Source organism: Stenella coeruleoalba, assembly GCF_951394435.1.
Source record: "Stenella coeruleoalba genome assembly, chromosome: 3".
In the NCBI taxonomy this organism is placed as follows: domain Eukaryota; kingdom Metazoa; phylum Chordata; class Mammalia; order Artiodactyla; family Delphinidae; genus Stenella; species Stenella coeruleoalba.
Genome location: NC_137148.1, coordinates 161,290,190 through 161,314,345, shown reverse-complemented (window position 1 = coordinate 161,314,345; position 24,156 = coordinate 161,290,190). Strand labels below are relative to the sequence as shown.

The following is a 24,156-nucleotide window of genomic DNA, read 5'->3' as shown; positions in this document are numbered from 1 at the left end:
ATGGCTCTTTTCACCATCATGATGCATTTGAGGCTCATTCATGTTATAGTTTGTTCCTTCTTATTGCTGAGTACTATTCATTCAAATTTTTTTTTTTTTGGCCGCACCGCACAGCATGCAGGATATTAGTTCCCTGACCAGGGATCAAATCCCAGCCCCCTGCATTGGCAGCATGGAGTCTTAACCACTGCACCACCAGGGAAGTTCCCATTCACCTTTTTTTTTTTTTTTTTTTCTTTTTGCGGTACGCGGGCCTCTCACTGTTGTGGCCTCTCCCGCCGTGGAGCACAGGCTCCGGACGCGCAGGCTCAGCGGCCATGGCTCACGGGCCCAGCCGCTCCGCGGCATGCGGGATCTTCCCGGACCAGGGCACGAACCCGCGTCCCCTGTATCGGCAGGCGGACTCTCAACCACTGCGCCACCAGGGAAGCCCCGTGTCCATGTCTTTGTGTGGACACATATTTTCATTTCTCTTGGGCACATAAATACCTGAGTGGAATGTCTGGGTCATACAAAACTTTTTAAGAAACTGCCAAACTGTCTTAACTTTTGTTTAACTTTTTAAGAAACTGCTGAACTGTCTTCCAACGTGGTTGCACTGTTTTCCATTCCCACATGCCATGTATGAGATTTCCATTTGCTCCACATCCTCACCAGCACTTAGTATGGTCAGTCTCTTTACTCTTAGCTCTCCTAGTGGGCGTGAAGTGGTGTCTTCCCACTCGTTTCCCCAATGGCCAAGGATGTTGAGCATCTTTCATGTGCTTATTTCTATACCATCTGTATATTCTCTATGACAAAGTGTCCACTCAAATCCTTTTAAGTTGAGCTGTTTTCTTATTATTGAGTCTTGAGAATTCCTTACATACGCAGGATACAATCCCTTTATCAGATGTGTGATTTTCAAAGATTTTTCTCCCAGTCTGTGGCTTGACTTTCATTCTTTAACAGGGTTTTGCACAGACTCTTAGCTGCAAATCCCAACCACTCCCATTAATCCTCCCACCTGTCTTTGAAGGGCAGTGATAATCATCATCCTCTTTTTCCCAAGAAGCAAACAGGCTTAGAGAAGGGGAAGCCCCATGACCTGTCAATGGCAGAGTGAGGATCAAACCCATTTCTGCTTAACTCCAAGCCCCGCAGACTTCACCCACTGCCTCTATCTCCCACTGGTGAGCAAGGGCTGCCATGAGCCTCATTCTCCTGGAGACTCCACGCGTCTCTAAGTTCGCAGGACTCCCATTGTGCCGTGAGGCCAAAAGAGCAAGAATGAATCAGACAAGCCATCAGGGTTCTTTCACAACAAATTTATTTGCTGACCCTTCACGCTGAGCCTTGATGGACATGCAAAAGGAGGAATTTGGGGGCCCTACAGCCTCAGGACCCACCTAGCTCCAAGGCATCACCAGATCAAGGCACTTTCCCAATAGCTGGGCAACACCTGGAACCCCAACAATCCCACACCACTCTGACACAGCTGCAGGCTGATGCCCTGAGCATGCTCTCAGCATCGTGTACAAAGGGCAGCCCCAAGCTGGCCTGGTCTGGGCCCCAACCCCATCTGAGACTGGCCATGCCCAACCCACCTACCCTCTCAGATGTCCTGGTGACCTAGGCTGAGATGAAGATGGCCAGGAGGGGTGCTCAGCTCCCATCCCCCTCGCACACCCTGAATCAAGTTCCCAGCCTGTCTAGCAGCAGCACAAGGTTTGGCACATAGTAGGCATGTGTTTGTTGAATGACTCAGTGAGCGGCAATGAAGGATGACAGCATGAGGGAGGTCTCATGGAGCTTCCCAGGTCCAACCGTGAGTTCTTGGAGCCCCTGGACAGAGCCAGATCTTGGAACCCCTGACCAGCCAGCTGCATTTCTTTGGTTTAGGAACAACCTGAAGCCAAGGATGAGAACAAGCCTTCCCCACCCTCCATGCTCTCAAGTCTGGCTTAGACATGTCTCCTGAAGGCCTCCTTTGTGCCAAGTAACTTGTGGGGTTCTCCAGTCCACAAACACAAAAGATCTAAAATGCAAAGCCATTTTTACGCACAATGAACATCCACCAAGGCCTCCCCTCCTACATTGTGCTTCTGAGCTTAGAAATCTGGTTCACGTCCAGCCTCACATCAGCCCCTGCATACAGAATGGGGTGAGGAGCCACTATATAGATGGGGCACGCGAGGCTCAGAGCAGGAGGCAACTTGCCCAGGGATGCCCAGGAGAAGTCGGCAAGAAGAGACGTGGAAATCACAGCAGCTACCTTACAGCAGACCCTTAGTATAACGTCCGTCAAATGAGTGAGCCTCAACATGGCTTGAAATTCTTTTGGAGTCAAGGTGTAATTTTAGAGGAAATAATAGAACCAAGAACATAACGGCCAGGGTTTCCGGCTGGAGCTGCTGCTGGGATTCTGTGAACTCTCCCCCCCACAAAAGCTGTAACTCTATGGGGACCTGGCAGAAAGAGGAAGGGACCCCCCCATTCCTACAAATGCCCTTCACCCCCATATCTCATTTAACCCCCGCATCAGCCCTGGAGGGGGGGCTAATGGCTCCAATTTGTAGATGGCGAAGTAGAGGCCTGGAGAGGGGAGAACTGAGCCCAGGTCCTGGGTCTGGGTCCTCTCCTTGGTGCCCTGAATGCCCCCAGGGCTGCCCTCTAATCTGCCTTCTTGGTTTTTTTCTTCCTGGAGCCCTCACTCAGCTCCTCCTTGGACTTGGTGGGCAGGGCTGAGTGCGAGGGGCCGGGCCCACTGCCACCCTGGGATCCACCGTGGTTGTCATGGTGATGGTCGCTCCCCCAGGCCGACCCAAACAGCACAGGGCAGATGTAGCCTTCCAGAACATCAAAAGGGGAACTGTGGGAGTGAGTGGCCATCAGGAACACCTGAGGTGGTGTGGCAGAGGGACAGGAGAGGCAGCAGAGCCAGAGGGAGGATGAGGCAGAAGCAAAGTGGGGGATTGGGGGGGAAAAAGGGAGAAGGTCAGCCAGGTGAAGGGCAGAGGTAGCCCAGACCCAGCCTTCTGGCTGCATGCACCCCTAAGAAGGTGACCAAGTGTCCTGGGTTTTCTGGGAGGCGAGATTTTAGTGCTAAAAACCCAGGCACACCAAGACAGTTGGTCACCTTTTCCCCAGGAGTATCCCACACACACACCTGGGCTCAGAGAGGAGCTGTGTTTGGCTTGGGGTCGCTCACTCCCTTTCCCTATGCGATGGCCTGTGGTCCCTTCCCGGGGAGCCAGCAGCGAAGTCCCTCAGCTCCACGGGGAGGGAAGAGTGCAGGGCCCCAGAAGACCTTTCCTGGGTAGGGGGTGACCCTAACTCAAGGCCTGAGGGTCAGACCAGCACCATTCCTGGTCCAGCCCGCTCTCCATGCCCGAGGCACAAGGCCCTGATACTCCAAACAGACTCCGTACACTCCTGCCCCCATCTTGGCCTTTGCCCCTGCTGGGCCCTCTGCCTGGAAGACCTTGTTCTGCTCACTGCCATCCCCACCTGCTGGACACTAATCTTCTCATACCCTTCTCCCATGCATGAACCTACTGACAAGCTCCCCACCCCTTGACCTTAGGGCTGTCCTTTCCCCAGACACTCAAGGCCATGAGTCTAAGCTCCCTAACCTCAGCCTGGGAGGTTTGGGTCGGCGTCAGGACAGGAAGGCTTACCTTACAGGATACCATGAACATGGTGAAGATGAAGATGAGGCTGGCTTTGGACACTGGGAGCCAGCGGGTCTGCTGGAGGGTAAAGAGGATGGCTCCGTACAGGCTGGCCTTGGTGGGGCTGGAGGAGGTAGCTGTGGTTACTGGGAGGTTCTGCATGGCTCAGGCCTCTGTACCACTGTCCCAGGCCCCCTTCTCTGCCCACCCCTGCTGGTCCCAGCATCCATCCCAGCTTCTCCAGAGTGCATGGTGGGAAGGTGCCCATGTGACATGGATGACGGGGGATCTCCCTGTACAGTAAAGAGCTACCTTGGCCCCAAAAGAGGTCTCTCCTTTTCCCTGCTCCTGGAAGGTATCCATTAAGCCCTGGGAATGTCCTGCCTGATAGGAGTGTCTTTGTTTACCTGGGGATTTGGGGTCATACCAGATGGTAATGGTGTGATTTAGGGTTGGGTCTTGGGCCACATGGTATCCGCTGAACCTCTGGAGGGACTGGAGACTGAGGTCAGCCATGCAGGCAGTCAGCTATGTCTGTGTGACCAAGCCCCAGTAAAGCCCCTGAACACCAAGGCTCAGGGGAGCACTACTGGTTGGCAATCTTCAACGCATACGGTCACGCATGGATGCTGGGAGAAACAGGTGCTGTCCACACAGTTCCACTGAGAAATGACAGTTTGAAGCTTGCGCCTGGTCTCTCCCTGGATGCTGCCCCACGTCTTTACCTTTGCCAATTTTCATCTGTAATAAACTATAATCCTAAGTATAATGGCTTGGCCAAGCGCTATGGGTCCTTCTAGCAAATTGTCAGACCTGAGGGTGGTCTTGGGGATTTCTGAACAGTGCACTCCCCCAGAAGGTGAGATTACAACACACAGTTCTTCTTAATTTTCCTTTTCTTCCTTGAAGAATAGGCTTCCGATATTTTGACTTGTTGCAGAAGACAGACCAGTGACTTCTGTTTCTGAAGTCTGTCGCTCACTGCACATACTTCATGATGATAATTCGACCTGATATTTCCAAAGCACGCACCAGGAGCCAGGGTCAGAGGGTTATGTGTGTGAGGGCGCCTTCACACTCAGCTGATGAGGCAGAAATAGAATCTGAGAGGGGAAGCCACTTGCCCTCTTAGTAGCAAGGGACACAACGGTCTGAGCCCCCATTTCCCTGTCCATGAGCTGAGTGTGGGAACAGACCTCTCATGGGCATAAAGTGAGATAAAGTTATGTTTTCCAACATATGAAATGGAAGCTAGTTTTCATTGGCATATGGGTGAGCCTTTTAATGTCGTCATATTTTAATGGCAACAGCGTTATTGTAGATTGGGAGAAAATTTAACTAGCTTGAACCTTTAGGTCTTTTAAAAATGTATTAGGCTAAACGCCCTGTGGGGTCCTGGGTGGAGTCCTGTATGTTGCCATCTGGCCCTGCCCAATGTTCCCCACTTAGCCGCAGCCACACTCCTCACCCACGCTCTGTGTTCTACATCCTGAATCCCTCACTTCCCACCCACAATCTGTACCCTGACCCCGCAGAACCAGGCAGAATCGTTGCTCTTTTTCTGACTTGAGAGTTGGCAGAGGTGCTGGCCTCTGTCCAGAAGCTCCCTCTTTGCCAGAAAGCTCTTATTCACTCTTCAAAACCCAAATCAAGTGTCTCATCACCCTGCAACGTTGCCTGCCCCTGTCCCCTAGGTAGTGTTAGGGCTCTACCTCCGGGGTCCCCCAGCCATGGCCTCTGGAAGCTTCTGAAAGGAGAATCAGGGGCTGAGACTTCCAAGTTACCAGAAGTATCCAACCCAGGGTCAGGCCCAGGGAATAGGGAGGATGGGATACTCACAAGGACATGTGCAGAATCTCGTTGGTCTCTGGCTTCCAGACCCCTCGGAGCAGCTGCTCAAAGTTGGACATGAGGGCGACACCAGAGCCTATGGGACAGGGTACTTCTAAACAAGCCCGCCACCTCCAGCTCCCTGTTCTTGGCTGAATTCCCAAGGAAGCAGCTTCTTTGCTTCTGGAGTCTCCTCCAGAGGGATACTGAGCCTGGGGTGTATGATCATCAGTTGCAGGTGGGGGAATTGAGGCCCAGAGAGGGGACAGTCTTGCTGAGGGTCACACAGCACATTTGGAGCAAAACCAGCATGAAGTAATCGAGGTCATATCCCACCTGCAAGGTATGTCTTGGACAAATCTGGGTTGTCTGCCCTGATGCTCCCAATCCAGGACCCTGAGCTGTGCATGAGGCTTCCAGAGGGCTCCCCACCCCCAGCCTCTCTTCTCTCTGGGTTCTGAGCTTTCAACCTTTTTCAAGCCACTTGCCCTCTGGAAGGCATGTCATACCCCTGGGGAATTTGCTCTGTAGTACAGGCTTCCTGGAGAGAGAATGAGACCCATGTCAAGATTTCTGGTTAAATTTCTAGAAGAATCTTCCCATTTACCCCAAACGTATTGGCTAAAGAGGCTTGGACGCCCACTCCAGGAGTGGTTGTGCTAACTGGGATGCCTGATAGGCACCACTGGACCAGGGGTTTGCATCTTGGATGACTTTGCCCCCAAGGAAGCATTTGGCAGTATCTGTAGACATTTTTGATTGTCACAACTGGGGAGGGGGCTGCTACTGGCAACTAATGGGTTGAAGCTAGGGATGCTCCTCAACATCTTATGATGCACAGGACAGCCCCCACCAAAGAGCATGATCCAGCCCTAAATGTCAGTGGTACTGAGGACACTCTGACTCAATGGATGATGATTCTAGACCCAGGCATTTGGGGGGTACCCACTTTGGTGAGCAGGAAGCAGAGATTCGGTGCCCAGTGGCGTTTAGCACCTGCTCAAGCCTTCTTTCCCTGCCTTCCTTTTACTCCTTGGTCCACCACTGCAACTGTTACTGTTGAATTATCTATTTCTCCTTTAACTTCCCTCTACTTTTGCTTTATGTATTTGGGTGCTCTGTTTTTAGGTGCGTATATGTTTATAATGGTTATATCTTCTTAGTGGAGTGACCCAACATTATATACTGTCCCTCTATATTTTTAGTAATATTTTTTTGTCTCAAAGTCTATCTTGGTCTACCTCTTAGCATAAATGGAGGAGGATAAAAAGGAGGGCTCCAAAGCTGTTAGGAGAGTGGATGTTGAATTCAGAGGACTTGGAGTCAAACCCAGCTGTGTCCCCATAGCCATGTGACCTTGGGCATGTCATTTCATTTCCCTCCTCTGTAAAAAGAGATGATGTTAGCCTTCTCCTAAAGGAGAGTCTTAAGGATCAAATGAGAAAAGATGCACAAAGGCCTCAACTCAAAACTTGCCCTGGGTCAGGGATCTTAACCTGGAGTCTATGAACCCAGACAGGAAACAGAATTACATCTTCGTTGTCACATCCCTCACTGAAATCCAGCCTTTCCTTCCATCATGAAGGGAGGCAGTTACCTCAGCAGGATTTGCAAGTCTGTGATTCTGTCACCAACAGAATTCATGGATCTTTTTCTTTTCACATTCCCATTGCTGCAGATGGTGGTTTCAAAATATCATTTGTGCTCAACACCACTTCAAAAGTCTGAGAGTTACTAGGAGCCACTGTAAGGTCTGCTATTTAATCACTAGGAAAGATGGATAAAGCTACTACAGCATATTTTTTTAAATTTATAACTACTTTAAAATAATAGGCTTCCTTTATTCTCCTATATAGTTTACTTTATGCATTTAAAAAACAGAAAAGGGTCTGTAGGCTTTACTGGGTTGATAAAAGGGCTGTAGTCCACAAAGCGTAAGAACCTCTGTAGTTACAGGGGTATGATTTCCTCTCTAGGAGGCATTTGGCAATGTCTAGAGACAATTTAGGTCGTCACACTGGTAGGTGCTACAGGCATCTAGTGGGTGGAGGCCAGGGACGCTGCTCAACATCCTACGATGCACAGGATGGCCTCCACCACAGAGAATGGTCCAGCCCCAAACGTCAGTAGGGCCACAGTTGAGAAATCCTGCTCTAGAGACATCAGCTGTCATTGCTTCGTTGTCCTATTTACCTTTGATAGTTAAATTTCTGGAAGAATCTTCTCATTTACCCTAAAGGTGTCTACTGATGAGGAGGCTGTCCTGACATCCCTTAGCCCAGAGCAATGGCTGTGCCAGCTGGGGTGCCCGGTATGTCCCACTGAACAGGGGTTCTCAACTGGGGTGCTTTTCCCTTGTTCTCATCATGGTCCTGTTTACCTTTGACCCAGCCAGTGGCGATCATGACGAACCACCCGTGGTGGTAGTGGTGATGCGCGTGATGGATGCCCACGGCGATCTTGCGGACCCTCACCACCTCCTTCATGGCCACGAAGATGAGTTTCACCGGCAGGAAGCAGACACACTTGTAAAAGAGGTCCAAGGGGCAGAAGAAAATCAAGTACCTTTGGGGAGAGAATGCCAAGCCTCAGGGGGAGACAGACCCTGGGGCCCCTCGGAGATGAGGTTGTGTCCAGACCCTCGCTCTCACTTGCCGGGCTTAGGACAGCTGGGCAGTGGAAAGTGGTGGGTCAGGACCACTGTGGAGGTTGTGCTGGTGGGTTCTAGTTCCTCCAGCCTCCTGCCTCCCCAATCCCAGGTGGCAGGGTCACCCTGCCCGCCTGCTCTGCTCTCCCACATCCCGCCAGACCAGTGATTCTTACCAGACTGCTGAGGCCAGCAGGATGCTGGAGTTGTTGCTGAAGTAGTCGACCGGGGGTTCCCCGAGGAGCAGATCAGCCAGGATGTAACTCCCGAAGCAATGCAGCATGGCACACAGCCAGGATGCCATGGGGTGGCGCCGGGACAGCTCGACTGCTCCTGAGGGGCATGGGGCATCCCCCACCATCACCAGGGCATCTGGGACATGCTTCACCCGTTATGCCCTCTGTTCAGCCCATCCTAATTCAGCTGCCCTCAGAGAGTGCCCACCCAATGCCTTGCAGTTTGCCCATTTCAGAGGAAGAACCAAGGCTCAGAGAGGGTGCACACATGTCTGAGGTCACACAGAGAGAAGGCAGAACCAGGCTGGGGCTCTTTCCTCCAAGCTCAGAGAGGTGGCAATAACAATAACACCAGCTCATTAGCAAGCATTCCCAGGTTTCAGACACTGGGTTTAGCATTTATAGGAAGGACATTAAATCTTCATTGATAACTGCAGCCATGTGATCACTCTTATTATACCCATGAGGAGACTGAAGCTTGAAGAGACAGGACAACACGCAGTCGGGAAAGCTTTGACGCGGCTACTCCTGCCTTGGGCTGATGCCAAGATCCCTATAAGCTTATACCTGTACTTTTGGTCTCTCCTTATTTAAAAAATTTTTGTGTGCATGGTAAAATATACATAAAATGTACCACTCTAACGTGGCATTAAGCACATTCATGTTATTGTGCAACCATCCCCATCATCCATCTCCAGAGCTTTTCACCTTGCAAAACTAAAACTCTGTCCTCATTAAACACTGACTCAGACTTCCCTGGTGGCGCAGTGGTTAAGAATCCGCCTGCCAATGCAGGGAACACAGGTTCAAGCCCCGGTCTGGGAAGATCCCACATGCCATGGAGCAAATAAGCCCGTGTGCCACAACTACTGAGCCTGCGCTCTAGAGCCCATGTGCCACAACTACTGAGCCTGCGCTCTAGAGCCCGTGCACCACAACTACTGAAGGCCGTGCACCTAGAGCCGGTGCTCAGCAACAAGGGAAGCCACCGCGGTGAGAAGCCCGTGCACTGAAACGAAGAGTAGTCCCCGCACGCTGCAACTAGAGGTAGCCCACGTGCAGCAACAAAGACCCAACGCAGCCAAAAAAACCGCTAACTCTCCATTCCTCCTTCATTCCAGTCCCTGATGCCTACCACTCTACTTTCTGTCTCTATGAACCTGACTACTTTATAGACCTCATGTAAGTGGCATCATACAGTATTTGTTGTTTTATGACTGGATTCTTTCACTTAGCATAATGTCCTCAAAGTTCATCCATGTCATAAGATGTGTCCGAATTTTCTCCTTTTTAAGGCTAAATAATATTCCATTGGATGGATCTACCACATTCTACATATCCATTCAGCCATCAGTGGACATTTGGGTTGCTTACATCTTTTGGTTATTGAGAACAGTGCTGCTAAGAACATGAACATACAAATATCTGCACGAGTTCCTGCTTTCAATTCTTTTGGGTATATTCCAGATGTGGAATTGCTGGATCAAATGTTAATTCCATTTTTAATTTTTTGAGAAACTTCCGTACTGTTTTCCACAGCAACTGCCCCATTTTACATTCCCATCAGTAATGCACAAGGGTCCCAACCTTTCCACCTCCTCAGCAATACTTGTTGTTTTCTGTTTTTTAGGAATAGCTATGCTGATGGGTATGAGGTGATATCTCATTGTGGTTTTGATTTGCATTTCCCTAGTGATCAGTGATATTCAGTACTTTTTCATGTGCTTATTGGTCATTCCTATATCTTCTTTGGGGAAATGTCTATTCAAGTCTTTTGTGTATTTTTTAAAAAATTGGGTTGTCCTTCTGTTGTTAAGTTGTGCTCTTATGGAGAATGTTCATTTGCTGAGTAAAGAGCTTTGGTTGGCCCCAGATAGGAAGGCACAGAAGAAATTTGAAAGGTGGAGCTGAAGAGCTCCGGAGCCCTATCTTGCTGGGGGAGAGCCATCAGTGCAGAGGGAAGTCACCAGGTATTGGTACCGAAGGGGACAGTGCAGGGCATGCCCACATGTGAGGAACGGTGTAGAAAGAGCAATGAGCAAAGCTGAATAATGGAGTCCTTGAAGGCAGAATTAAACTAACAGGGTGAGGAGGGAGAGAGGGCATCCCATGCTAGCAGCATGGAAGGAACAAAGACACAAGAAAAAATGGCCAAGCACAAATGCCACTTCCTCCAGGAAGGCTTCCTTGCTCTACTGAGCCCTTCACTCCCGACTCTGGGCTCTCACCACTATGTGGACTCCACCCCATTTTTGGTTTTAGTACTTTATTCAATTTTTCACATAGAAAAACAGAAAGTAGATTAATTGTTGCTTAGGGCTGGAGGGGATGGGGGAGATGGGAGGGTAAAAGCTAGAGGATCCAGCTTGGAGGAGATAGTTGCACAACTCTGTGAATATACTAAAAACCAGTGAATGGGATGATTTAAATGGGTGAATTGGGTGGTGTATGAATTACATCTCCGTAAAGCTGTTAAAAAATAAAAGGATAACAAAGAAAAAAATGTAACAGTTCACAGTTTCTGCAACTGAGGATAAACATTCATAAATGATACTAAATTGAGTCTTCTTATAAACCCAAGGCAAGAAAATGCAAAACACTGGACTAACTTAGCGAACAGAAATAGGGACCCCACACCTAAGGAAGATGGCTCAGTGCATCGGTTTCCAACTTGGCTGTACATCTGTTACCTGGGGACTTTACAAACACCTGATGCCTGCTTCCCATCCCAGAGGGTCTCGGTTTGTCGGTGTGGGATGTGGCTGGGCTTGTGGATTTTTTTAATGCTCCTAGGTGATTCCTTTGTGCAACAAAGTTGAGCACCACAGAGATAGGGGAATGAACTGGCCCACGTCCTGACATCCCGCAGCCTTGATAACCCAAGACCTCCATGGTCTGAGAGGATGGGCTCCCAAGAGCAATGGTTTTCAAACTGTGTTCCTGGGAACCGTGAGGGTTTGCAGGGGCAAAGGAGAAACCGAGCAAGTATGTCCTGGGTCTTCCTCCCCTGTTTCAACCAGAGCACAACTTCGTTTACTGCTTCATCTCAGAGTTCGGCATAAGATTTTGTTTGAAAAGGAGAATCTGGTGTTCACACAGGCGTGCATGCAAATATTCATAGCAGCTTTATTTGTAAACAACCCAAATGGCTTCAATGGGTGAATGGATAAACAAACCATGGTACATCTGTACCATGGAATACTACTCAGTATCGAAAAAGGAATAAACCAGGGATACACAAAACAACCCAGACAGATCTCAACGGTGTGACGCTCAGCGAAAACTGCCAATCTCAGAAGGTTACATACTGCGTATGATTCCATTTATATAACATTCTCCAAGTGACAAAACCATAGTGATGAGTGGCAGCGAGCAGATCAGTGGTTACCAGGGGTTAGGGTTCAAAGGAAGATCTAACTATAGAGGGGCATCACAGGGGAGTTTCTTTGGAGTGTCAGAACCATTCTGTAATCCTGATCGTGGTGGTGGTTACTCCAATCTACACATGTGATAAAATTTCAAAGGACGGTATTTTTTAAAGTGCATGTAAAAACAGCTGAATAAAGTCTGTAGTTGGTGTTAATGGTATTATTCTGACGCCAATTTTCATGTTTAAATAATGAGCTACCATTAGGTAAGATGCTGTCATTGGGGGAAGCTCGGTGAAGGGGACTTGAAAACTCTTTGCTCCATTTTTGCAACTTCTGGGACTCCCCTGGTGGTCCAGTGGTTAGGACTCAGCACTTTCACTGCCAGGGGTTCAATCCCTGGTTGGGGAATTAAGATCCTGCAAGCTGTGGCATGGCCACAGGAAAAAAAAAAAAAGAACCCATTTTTGCAATTTCTTATGAGTCTTAAACTCTTTCAAGATAAACTGTATTTTAAGATCCCAAATTAAAATGAAGGCAGGGGGTCTAGTTCTTTAAAAACACGTTTACAAAAAACACTAGAGGTACAGGATTAATGTCTATTAGTCAAATACACTTTATACTACACACTTAAGTCTTTTGTATCTTTTTTTTAGAACATCTTTATTAGAGTATAATTGCTTTACAATGGTGTGTCAGTTTCTGCTTTATAACAAAGTGAATCAGTTATACATATACATATGTCCCCATATCTCTTCCCTCTTGCATCTCCCTCCCTCCCACCCTCCCTATCCCACCCCTCTGGGTGGTCACGAAGCACGAGCTGATCTCCCTGTGCTATGCGGCTGCTTCCCACTAGCTATCTATTTTACGTTTGGTAGTGTGTATGTGTCCATGCCACTCTCTCACTTTGTCCCAGCTTACCCTTCCCCCTCCCCATATCCTCAAGTCCATTCTCTAGTAGATCTGCATCTTAAGACAATAGTAGCATAAAGATAGAACCTATCTATCTCAAAAGATTCAAAAGGAAGAAATGGACAAATTCTTTTGAATCTTTTGAGATAGTTAGGTTCTATCTTTATGCTACTATTGTCCTAATCTTCTAGAGCCACACCCCTGAGTTGGAACCTGGGTGTCTCCTGGTGTGACAACTTATTTCATCATTTGATTCCTTCCCTCCCCCACTAGTTTCATCTTCCAGAGAATGAATTTAGAATTAAGTCATAAGACACAGCTACTTAGCTCTCACAGCCAGAGCTGGTACCAATGACTCTATTTTTTAAGTTTTATTTTAAATTTTATTTTATTGAAATATAGTTGATTTACCATATTGTGTTAATTTCTGCTATACAGCAAAGTGATTCAGTTATACATATATAAACATTATTTTTTACATTCTTTCCCATTATGGCTTATCACAGGATATTGAATATACTTCCCTGTGCTATATATGCTATACAGTAGGACCTTGCTGTTTATCATCCTATATATAACAGTTTGCGTCTGTTAATTCCAAACTCCCACACCTTCCCTTCCCCCACCCCCCACCACCGCCCCGCCAACCACAAGTCTGTTCTCTACATCTGTCTTTTTCTGTTTTGTAGATAAGTTCATTTGTGTCATATTTTAGATTCTACATGTAAGTGATATCATATGGTATTTGTCTTTCTCATTCTGACTTACTTTGCTTAGTATGATAATCTCTAGGTCCATCCCTGTTGCTGAAAATGGCATTATTTCATTCTTTTTTATGGCCAAGTAGTATTCCCCAGTGCCTCTCTTTAATAAACAATTTACTTAATCCAATGAAAACTCTACTCAGTGTGGATGTGAGATGACAAGCTTACAATATGTAATCTATTAGTCAAAAGGCTAATCAAAAGAAATAATTAGTTCAGGTTTTGGGAGTTTGGGGGGAAAGTTTCTCTTTGTTTCTAGAGATCGGATGCCTTTTGTCTCTAAAGTGTCGAGTCTGAACGCTTGGCCTCTTTATGCTGTGTACTAAGTGTGAAGCTACTCACATAAATACCTGTATATACTATTGATACACTCAACAAGTTGACTTGATCTTAATCCTTTCGTGAGTACAGGGACCTTATCAGTCTTATCTGCTGCTGAACCACCCCCTTCCCCTGACCCCGTGTGCTTGGCACTGTGCCTGATACATGGTAGTTACTCAATAAATAATTGTTAGTGAAAGAACTATCCACATGGAGGTTACATTCTAGCAAATGTGGACTGAACACTCCTAGGCACTGAGGTTGTGTTGGGCACTTTTGGTTACATTATAACAACAACTTCCCCTGCTCCCTTTATTTATTGAGTTACTTCTTTTTTTTTTAATTGAGTTACTATTGTGTCCCAGGCAACTACATACCTTCACACCATCCTCAAGGCTTCAGCGTCAGAGCCCAGGCTTTCAACCACAGGTAATGTAGGGATCAATGTCCCTGCCTATAGTGAGTTATAGGAGGGACACCCCCCACCCCCAATTCATGTCCTTCAAAACCTCATTTGGAATAGGGTCTTTGCAGGTGCAAATAAGGTAAGGCTCTCGAGATGAGATCATCCTGGAGCATCTGGGTATGTCCTGAATCCAATGAGAGTGTTCTTATAAAAGACAAAAAAAGGAGACACAGACACAAAGAAGAAAGTGTTGTAAGTTGAACTCACAAGAAGATATGTTTAAGTCCTAACCCTTGGTATCTGTGAATGTGACCTTATTTGGAAATAGGGTCTTTGCAGATGTAATTAAGTTAAGATGAGGTCATTAGGTGGGCCTTAATCCAATGTCTGGTGTTCCTTATAAGAGGAGACATATCACAGGGAAGAAGGCCAAATAAACAAGGAGGTAGAGACTATAGGGATGCATCTACAAGCCATGGAACCCAAGGATGCTAGCCACCTCCAGAAGCTAGGAAGAGGCATAGAAAGATTCCTTCCTAGAACCATCAGAGAGAACATGGCCCTGCTGACACCTTGATTTTGCATTACTAGCTTCCAGAACGGTGAGACAATAAATTTCCGTTTTAAGCCACTCAGTTTGTGGTACTTCATTATGGCAGCCAAAGGAAATTCATACAGATGGCGATATGAAGACAGAAGCAAAGACTGGAGTAATGTATGTAGAAGCCAAGGAATGCCAAGGATTGCCGGAAGACACCAGAAACCAGGAAAGAGGCATGGAAGCATCCTCCCCTAGAGCCTCCAGAAGGAACCAGACACCTTGACTTTGAACTCTGGCCTTCAGAACTGTGGAGAATAAATTTCTGTTGTTCTAAGCCCTCTAGTTTGTGGTCATTTGTTATGGCAGCCCTAGGAAATTAACATAGCATCTGACAGATGAGGCAACAGAGTCTCCCCAAGGTCAGTGGCTTACCCAAGATCACCCAGGCATTCAGTGAGTGTTTTTGAGCTCTGACCACGTGCTGGGCTCTTGCTAGGCACTGGGGATGCAGCTATAAGCAAGAGCTGGTTCAGGCATTACCTTTGTGGGGCCCACAGTGTGGTAGAGAGGCAACGTGGTTAAATAATCCCACAAATGAAGGTTAAACCTCATAAGGGAGAGACACATGGTGCTTTGAAGGGTTTAATTGGGGAACTGTCCCAGCTGAGGAGGTCAGACTTCATTTAGGAAGTGGCACTTAAGCTGAGATCTGAAAAATGAGCAGGGATTTCCTAGAGGACGGGGGTGGAGGGGTGAAGATGATCCAGGCAAAGGGAGAGCATGGGAGAAGGTGGAAGGGGGAGGAGAGAGGAAACCTAAGGGCTAAGGGGCACTCAATGCCAGATATACTGGTCAGGTCGGCATGGGCTGGATATCCAGCAAAGCAAGTGACCAAGCCAGGGCCACACAGACCCCACACCTTTCAACATGGCATCCAAGCCTCTTTCCTGGGTTTGATGTCCAATGTTCTAAGCCCGTGTTGGGGAAAGAAACATGAAGTCTACTGTACTCCATAGAGGGAGCTGCCTTCTTCTCAAATCTGTCAACCTCACAGAGAAGTGGGGAGGGGACTATCTGCCCCTCCTCCAGAGGGAAAAAGCCCAGGTTTCCCTTGTACACACACAGTTGGGAGGGTCAACAGGCATAACCAGCTTGGAGGCAATCTGACAATACTGAGGAAGCCAGAAGCTGTGAGTCGCCTGTGCTCCAGCAATTCTGCTCCTCACTGTTTGCTCAAAAGAAACTAGTGCATGTGGGCAAAGAGACACGGGGAGGGGGATTTCACTGCCATACTGTGACAACAGGAGAAAAGTGGAGTCTACTGTTTCTTAGTGAGGGAGTAGAGTCACGCAAAATGGAATATCGCAGAGGAGATATATAAAAATGAATTAGATCCGGGCTCCTCACCCTCAGCACTGCTGATGTATGGGGCAGAATCATTCTCTGCTGCAGTGGGGGCCATCCTGTGCACTGCAGCATGTCAAGCAACATCCCTGGCCTCCACTCATTGGAGGCTAGTAGCCCACCCCCACCCTGGTTGTGACAACCAAAAATGTCTCCAGATATTACCAAGTATCCCCTGAGAACAAATTCCCTTCTGGCTGAGAACCCCTGCTCTAGATGTATCAACATGGATAAGATCCCATAACGTTATTGCTGAGTCAAAAGGTTAGATTGCAAAATGATTATGTTTATGTATATTTTATGTATATATGTAAAACAACACAAAATGCTCCATGCAGTTCATAGATACATAAACGGTGGTAAAGGTATACATAGAGGCATGGGAAGAATATAGGCTGCCTTTAGGGCAGTGGTCACATCTAGAGAGGGAGGGAGAGGAACAGATGGGGTTAGCTCTGCCTGCCACTATTTCTTTAAAAAAACAACAACAAAAAAACCCATATCTGAAGCAAATCTACGTTCACATCTGGTAAGTCTGTGTACGGCGAGAGTACGGAGGTGTCAGTGGGGATAGTTATTCTGTATGTCTGAAATATTTAATCACCATAACTGCAAAAAAACAAGGGTGCCCTTAAAGCTGATAAGCAAGAAGGACTTGGGGTACTCTCCCGCCTCATCACACTAGGCTCCACAGTCTGTACCAAGCCCCCTCATGGGCCCCTCACTGCCTGCCCCCTCTCTGATGGCTGTGGATGGGGGTCCAGGAACAGGAGGTCTCATAGCCTAGGGTAGGCAGCATGGTACCATGCTGCCCTATGCACAAGAACCCATCACTAGGTTCTGGAAGACTCATGCTCATGTTCACAGCAGCACTAGTCACAGTTGCCAAAAGGTGGAAATAACCCAAATGTCCATCAACAGATGAATGGATAAACTAAATGTGGTCCATCCACACAATGGAATACAAGTCAGCCTTAAAGAGGAATGAAGTTCTGATACACGCTACAACATGATGAACCTCAAAAACATGCTAAGTGAAAGGCGCCAAAGACAAAAGGCCACAGAACGTATGATCCCATTTTTATGAAATGTCCAGGACAGGCAAATCCATAGAGACAGAAAGCAGATTAATGGTTGCCAGGGACTGGGGGAGGGGGGAATGGGGAGTGACTGCTAATAGGGAGAGGGCTTCCTTTGGAAGTGATAAAAATGTTCTTGAACTTATACATTACATATAGGTGGGATCATAAGACATGGCCGTTGGCATCTAGCTTCTTTCACTGAGCACAATATTTTCAAGGGTAATATTCATTTTCACTGCTGTATAGTATTCCACCATAGGAACAGATTGCAAGTTATTTATCCACTTTCTTGCATATACATTTTATAATCAGGAAACACGTCTCATAAAAGTTGTTTCAGAGTAAGTCAGCAACATTCTTCCCTTTCTCTTTACCACCCCCATTGACTAACCACGTGTTCTTGGACAAATCATTGTTTTCTTTCTCCAGCTCTTTCCTTCTGTCAGGTGGGAACCCTAATCCCTTCTTTGCCCAACTCCTAGTAGAGGTTGGAATCAAATTTTCCCCCCTCAGTCTCACCCTGGAGTCACAAGCCCAAAGCGCATCTTCTCCCCGCCCTCGAGGTTATCCTGAGTCTCAACATCTACCAAGTTCCTCCATTATGAAGCCGAATGCTCTCTTTTCTCCTCTGGGGCATCTATTTAAAACGCCGCCAGCTGAGAGTTAATCCTTTAGAGCAGCTGGTGGGTCCTACAGGGTCCGGGTCAGGTGAGGCACCCATGTTTTGCAGAAATGGATACCTCTGCAACTAAAAATAACCCCCAGGGGTTGAATTCTTTCCAGGGTCTTTCTTGTGCCCTCTGGGACCATAAGGCCAGGGAGGGTGGGGGTGGGGATGGGAGCCTGGGTTTTGCGGGAACAAAGTAGGCTCCTCACTATGAGTGAGGCCTGGTAGAAAAGTCACACGCCTGGGTTTTGGCTCTGCTGTTCACTCTGGCATGGCTTTGGGCAAATAACCGCCCCTCGCCCCCTCTCCCCCGCAAGCCTGTTTCCTCTGTTGTCAAAGGGAGAATGAAAGCACTCCCTCCACCAAGTTATATTGACGATTCAATGCTCTGCGTATTATCATCATTATGCATTTTTTTTTAATTGAAGGGAATTCCCTGGTGGTCCAGTGGTTAGGACTCCGTGTTTTCACTGCCAAGGGCCTGGGTTCGATCCCTGGTTGGGGAACTAAGATCCCACAAGCTGCGTGGTGTGGCCATATAAATAAATAAAATAAAAAATTGAAGTTTAGTTGATTTACAATATTGTGTTAATTTCAGGTGTACAGCAAAGTGATTCAGTTATACGTTGTCTGTGTATACTTTTTCAGTCTTTTCTATTATAGGTTATTACAAGATATTGAATATAGTTCCCTGTGCTATACAGTAAACCCTTGTTGTTTATTTTATATACCGTAGTGTGTATCTGTTACGCCCATACTCTTAATTTATACCTGCCCCCCTTCCCCTTGGGCAACCACAATTTTGTTTTCTACGTCTGTGAACTTCTTTTCATTATCAATACCCTCCCAGCAACCCTAGAAGGACGGGATGAGTCTACCCATTGCTACAGATGAGAAGACTGAGGCTGGTGGGGATGTCCTGCCCCAAGGATCCACAGCAAGGCAGTGGTCAAGAAACTGCCCCCTGGCTCTTTCCCTTTGCCATGCTTCTTTTTGGTTTCTCTTGCTGAGTACTTGGGGCAGCACCCAGAAGCAGCAGAATGTGGGTTTCAATTCCAGGTTTGCCACCAAAGCACTCCCCTCTCACTGGGTGAGTTTGGTTGCTCACTCCCCTACCTGGGCCTCAGTTTAGTCATGTGTAGAATGAGGATGCTGTCTAGAGTGACCAACTGTCCTGGTTTGCTTGGGGCTGAGGGGTTTCTGGGACTTTGGGTGCTTGTCTTGGGCGAATGTGGGCGAGTTGGTCACCCGGCACTATCATTCATTTCAGAGGGCATCTGCGAAGATGAAAAGAAATTGCTTAGTGTTTAACAATTATATGAGAGTTATTTCTGGAACTGAACTGAAATGGAAAGTACCTGTGGGTGGAAATTTTAGTGGATGGACTTATAAAAATCAGGTCTGCCTAAGGAGGAAGGAAGAAACCCCTATCAGGACCCTCCTTCTGACCTGTGATGGGCTCCACAACATTCCCTCTCTGGGGGTCGGTGTCCTGTCTGTGGATGGCCAGGAAGTGCTAGAAGGTTTCCCAGGGCACCTTTAGCACTGCTGCCATTCTGCGCTATTTAGTGTGAGGTCCAAACATAGGAAGTGTGTTCACAGAGTTTCTCTAAGAAAGTTACCCTCTCCCAAGCCTCTGTGCTCAGCTCTCTTCCTCAGTTTCCCCCACTGTAAAATGGAATAGTAGCCCCTCCTCAAAAGGCTGGAGGGTGAGCAGTCCCCAACCCTCAAAAAGCTTATAGTTCAAACCAGAGATCAAGGAACAGTTCTCTTTGGCTCCCACCGTAGTTTTTAAATGTTCAAACTGCAACCAACATGTCTTTCAATAGGTGAATAATTAAACCATGGAACATCTGTATCGTGCAGTATTATTCAGCACTAAAAAGAAATGAGCTACCAAGCCACGAAAAGACATAGGGGAGCTTTAAATGTATCTTGCTAAGTGAAAGAAGCCAGTCTGAAAAGGCTACATACTGTATGATTCCAACTCTATGACATTCTGGAAAAGGCAGAACTATGAAGACAGTGAAAAGATCAGAAGTTGTCAGGGGTTTGAGGAGGGAAAAGGGGGGGGGTGGCATGAATAGGCAGAGCTTCAGGGTAGTGAAACTATTCTGCATGATACTACAATGATGGATACATGTCATTATACGCTTGTTAAAATCCATAAAACGTACAACACAAAGGAACCCTTATGTCAACTGCAGAGTTTAGTTGATAATGATGTTGATAATACCTGATAATAATGGTAATAGGACAATAATGGTGTTGACAATAATGTTTGTTCATGGACCATAGCAAATGTTTCCACTCTGGTGCAGAATGTTGATGGTGGTGGAGGCTGTGTGGGAGGTTGGTGTGGGTGGGTAGTCAAAGTATATGGAAACTACTTTCAGTTTAACTTTGCTGTGGATCTAAACTGCTCTAAAAAACTGTCTATATTAATTTTAAAAAAGAAAAGACATGTTCAAATAGCTAACATATAAACATAGGGAGCTACAAATCACATTTCTAGCTTCCCTTGAAAAATTAGTTCTGCTGGTTCTAGCCCCAATCAGGGAGAGATGCACATGGCTGGATCTCACCTGGGGACAGTCCTCACCTGGCTGTCTTATTGTTTTCCATATATGACCTGCCTGGCCCTTGGAAGCATTAGGGCTTGAGACTCAGTCTAGATCAGTGAGTCTTAAGTGGGGGTAAGTGTGTCCCCCCGCAGGGACACCAGCAATGCCTGAGGACATTTTTTTTTTCACTTTTTTCTTTTTTTTATGGCCCCACCACATGGCTTGTGGGACCTTAGTTCCCCGACCAGGGATTGAACCCAGGCCCTCAGCAGTGAGAGCGCGGAGTCCCAACAACTGGACTGCCAGGAAATTCCCTGGGGACATTTTTGTTTGTCACAGCTGGGGTATGCTCATGGCATCTAGTGGGTTGAGGCCAGGGATGCTGCAAAACATCCTGAAATTCACAGGACGGCCCCTGCCACAGAGAATAATGATCTGTCTCTGTCATTAGTGTTGAGGTTGGGAAACACTGGTGCAGAGCTGGTTCTCATCTGGGGAACTTTAAAAAATACTGATGATGGTACCACGCCCTGCGATTCTGATTCTAATGATAAAGGGGTGCTACCTGGACAACAAGAGTCTTAAAAGCTCCCCAGGTGACTCTAATGTGTAGCCATACTTGAGAACCACTGGTCTGGAAGGCTCTTTGCATGGGTCAGGGCTTAAGGTAGCCAGGATTGTCATTTAATCATTCATTCACTCATTCCTTCAATCATGCCGCCAGCATCCACTACTTCTTTATTTCTTCTTGCATAGAGCTAAGGGTCCTAGAGGTGAGCCAGACCTGGCCCTCCCTTTCCTATTAAGGAGCTCCAGCCTCTTTTAGCCCATCATTTCTCAAACATTAGTATGCTTACAGGGATCTTGTTCAAATGCAGAGTCTGTTTTAGCAGGTCTTGGTGGGGAGCCTGGCATTCTGCATTTCTTAACCAGGGGCCACAGATGCTGTTCACCTGAGGACCACACTTTGTGCTTCATCCTCATTCAGGATTCTCACAAAAGCCTGACCCAGAAAATGCCTGCATCCTGGAAAACACATTGCCCCATGCCTTACAAATAATTCTACTACCTCTCACAAGTGCCTTAGATCTGACTACTGACAAAGTTCTCAACAGATCTTCACAATAGCCAGGAAAGGGAGTCCAGGATTATTTTACCAATGAACCCATTTCACAGATGAGCAAACTGAAGCTCATGTAAGCAAAGCAACCAGCCTGGTGTTTACTCACTGTGAGAAGCAGAACTGACTCCCAATTTGAAGATTATTCCTTAAAGCCAGCTTGGCTCTCAGGTTCACAAAATTCTTAATTTCTGTACAAGGGGTCACACATATTCTGTAACTGGTCCTGCAATCAGCACACAGATTCTGAGAAGAAACTTTTAGAGAGGCTTAGCAGGAATACCAAACTGGGGGACTAACAGCTAAGTCCAATGCCTCCCTTTTCTAAGGGTAGGCAAGTACCCCAGAGCAATCGCAGTGATTCTTGGGATCAAGCAGACCGGGGTTCGAATTCCAAGGCTGTCATCTACCAGCCCTGGGACCACAGGCTCATTGTGTATGTAAATTAGCTTAGCCTCTATTTCCTATTTCCCCAGTTATGAAAGGAGGGAGCTGAATGTTGATCAGACCAGGGGGTTCTCAACCTTGACAGCATATAGCATCCTTGGGGGAGGGGAGCTTGAAACACGAGCATGCCAGGGCCCTATCCCAGATATTCTGATTCTATTGGTCTGGAGTGGAGATGAGATGGGGGTTTAAGAACCCCCAGGAGCCTCTAATGTGCTGCTGGGGTTCAGAACCACTGAACCCTTTCAGCCTTCAGGAACCTTCAGGCTGCAGTCCTTCAAGTTCAGGTGATTTACTCTGTGACTCCAGCAGAAATATCCCAACCCCTCTGCATGCTCCCAGCCAGCCCAGAGACCTCTTTCCTTCCGAGACTTGTGTCCTACATCCCTACTGGGCTGCTGCCCTTCACAATTTTCGATTTCCCAATGTGTGCTAGGTTCTGTACTTGCCCACGGGACTGGCCTGAGCCACCAGGAATTCATCTGCAGACAGGAAATACAGCCCCATGTTCAGGCTAAGATAATACAAAGCTTATTTTGCTTTGCAAAGTAACTGCTTTTCAGAAGAGCCTTTAAAGAAATAGACTCTGGCATGTGGACGAGCTAAAATAAAATGGAACAAAAACACTTGCCAGGCAGAGTTTGATCTTATTTGCATAAGACTGTGCATTTACATCCGTAACTACAGGGGTATAAATGCAGAGAAGTGAGGTCTGGAATGGTGGCCACCATGTCAACTGTAACTATCCCCTTTTTCCTTTGGGCTTTTCAGTTCGTTTTTCTTTCTTTTTTAAATATACACAAACACCTATTTTTATCATCTTTAAAAAAGCTACTTCCAGAGAATACAGTGATAATTTACATCTAAGTGCGAGAAAAGATCACAAAGTTTCGGGTGATTGGTCTTTTCTAAAGCTAAATTCTACTGTCCATTTAGTTTGCTGGTGTGCTAGAATTATTAAAATACTAGGAGACGAACAAGAAACACTCCCAGAACCTTGTATAAAAATAGAATGCATTCTAAGGAAGCCATTTACCATCATTTAAAAAAATCGTTCAAAAAAAAAAAAAAAACAATCCAAGAAGCTGGGTTTTCCCCCCAGCGATTCTCCATGAGGGTCTGGAGCTGGTGGGAGGAGGCTGACCCCAAATCATCCTGCCCTAGGGCCAGTACTGCTCAGTAAGTGAAAAGGATCCGGGCCAGACCTGGAAGAATTCCCTCTGGGCTCCGAGATCCAGCAGAGCCTTGGCCCAGGGAAAGGGAGAGGAGGTTGCCCCAGGGCCACAGCGGGGAAGGGGCACCGGTGTCACTTTCTCTGAACCTGATCACAGCTCCCAGCACTGCCAGCCCTTATATAGACACTCAGCTGCCGTTCTGGCTCCCCGCTCCAAGGGCAAGGAGGGAGGTCACGGCTGCGGGCAGCTAGGACGTCTGGCCAGGCCAGCAGAGCCGACCCGCCTGCGCCCTCACCACGACCTACGCCCCTCGCCCAAGTTCCTGCGACCGTACCCTGCTCGGACCCCTGACCTTCTCTCCCTGCATCCTCCCCAGCACCTGTTCCCTCTCCTCTGAGCAATCACATTCCTTTCCTTTCCTCCAGCCTGCATCTGCTTCCCCTCCCCCAGCGCCACAATCTCAGGAGCTTCTCTCCTTGCCCTCTCTCTTGTCTCTCCCCTCTGTCCGGCCCCGTATGGGAGAACCCCATGATCCCAGCACCTGCCTGTTTCCCCAAACCGGTCCCTGGGACTGTTCCCCCACGATTCAGGCCTTTCCCCTTCTCCAGACCCCTGGGTAAACCGCCGTCCCTCGCCCCGGAATGCCAGTCCTCTCCAGCCTCCGGCCCTGGCTCACCTGGCTCATACTTGAGGTAGAGAATGGAGACGATGAAGTAGCTAAGGTCGAAGACAGGAAAGAGGGGCACCCGCGAGAAGCTGAGCGCAAGCTCGCCCAGGCTCAGCGCCGAGAGCAGCTCCATGGCGCCCGCCGGGTCCCACCCCAGCCCCCGGCCCGGTGAGTCCAGTCGCCTGCAACTGCGCCCCCCCCCCCGCTGGACCCGCCCCCGCCCGCCAGGCGCCGCCCCCAACCCTGCCCCCGCGGGAGAGGAGGGGCGACCGCTGGCTGGCCTTGGGGCGGGTGGTGGGACCCTCCAGTCCCATGGAGGCCGGTCGGTCCAATGTCCCACACTGTCCCT

The 24,156-nt window shown here is 47.8% G+C and overlaps 1 protein-coding gene across 2 annotated transcripts; it reads right to left on the bottom strand.

Moving 5' to 3' along the window:
- Positions 1 to 1,320: 1,320 nt before the first annotated feature.
- On the bottom strand, positions 1,321 to 23,984 carry TMEM38A (transmembrane protein 38A). Of its 2 annotated transcripts, XM_079917036.1 has the most exons (6): positions 23,817 to 23,984; positions 8,307 to 8,463; positions 7,864 to 8,048; positions 5,493 to 5,580; positions 3,660 to 3,777; positions 1,321 to 2,880 (listed from the first exon to the last, which is right to left on the bottom strand). In XM_079917036.1, exons 1-6 carry the CDS (start codon positions 23,938 to 23,940, stop codon positions 2,653 to 2,655), a joined length of 900 nt encoding a protein of 299 aa, XP_079773162.1. In that variant the 5' UTR covers positions 23,941 to 23,984; the 3' UTR covers positions 1,321 to 2,652. The 2 variants fall into 2 exon arrangements, with proteins under 2 accessions (XP_079773162.1, XP_079773163.1); XM_079917037.1 differs by lacking the exons at positions 7,864 to 8,048; positions 23,817 to 23,984 and having other exon boundaries at positions 8,307 to 8,546.
- Between the last annotated feature and the right edge of the window lie 172 nt (positions 23,985 to 24,156).

Coding starts and splice junctions, on each gene's coding strand:
- TMEM38A (XM_079917036.1), bottom strand. CDS start 23,940: ATGGAGCTGCTCTCGGCGCTGAGCCTGGGCGAGCTTGCGCTCAGCTTC. Junction 8,464..23,816: donor CTACCTCAAGTATGAGCCAG/GTGAGCCAGGGC, acceptor CATGCCCCTCAG/GAGCAGTCGAGCTGTCCCGG. Junction 5,581..7,863: donor CGCCACTGGCTGGGTCAAAG/GTAAACAGGACC, acceptor CCTGTCCCATAG/GCTCTGGTGTCGCCCTCATG.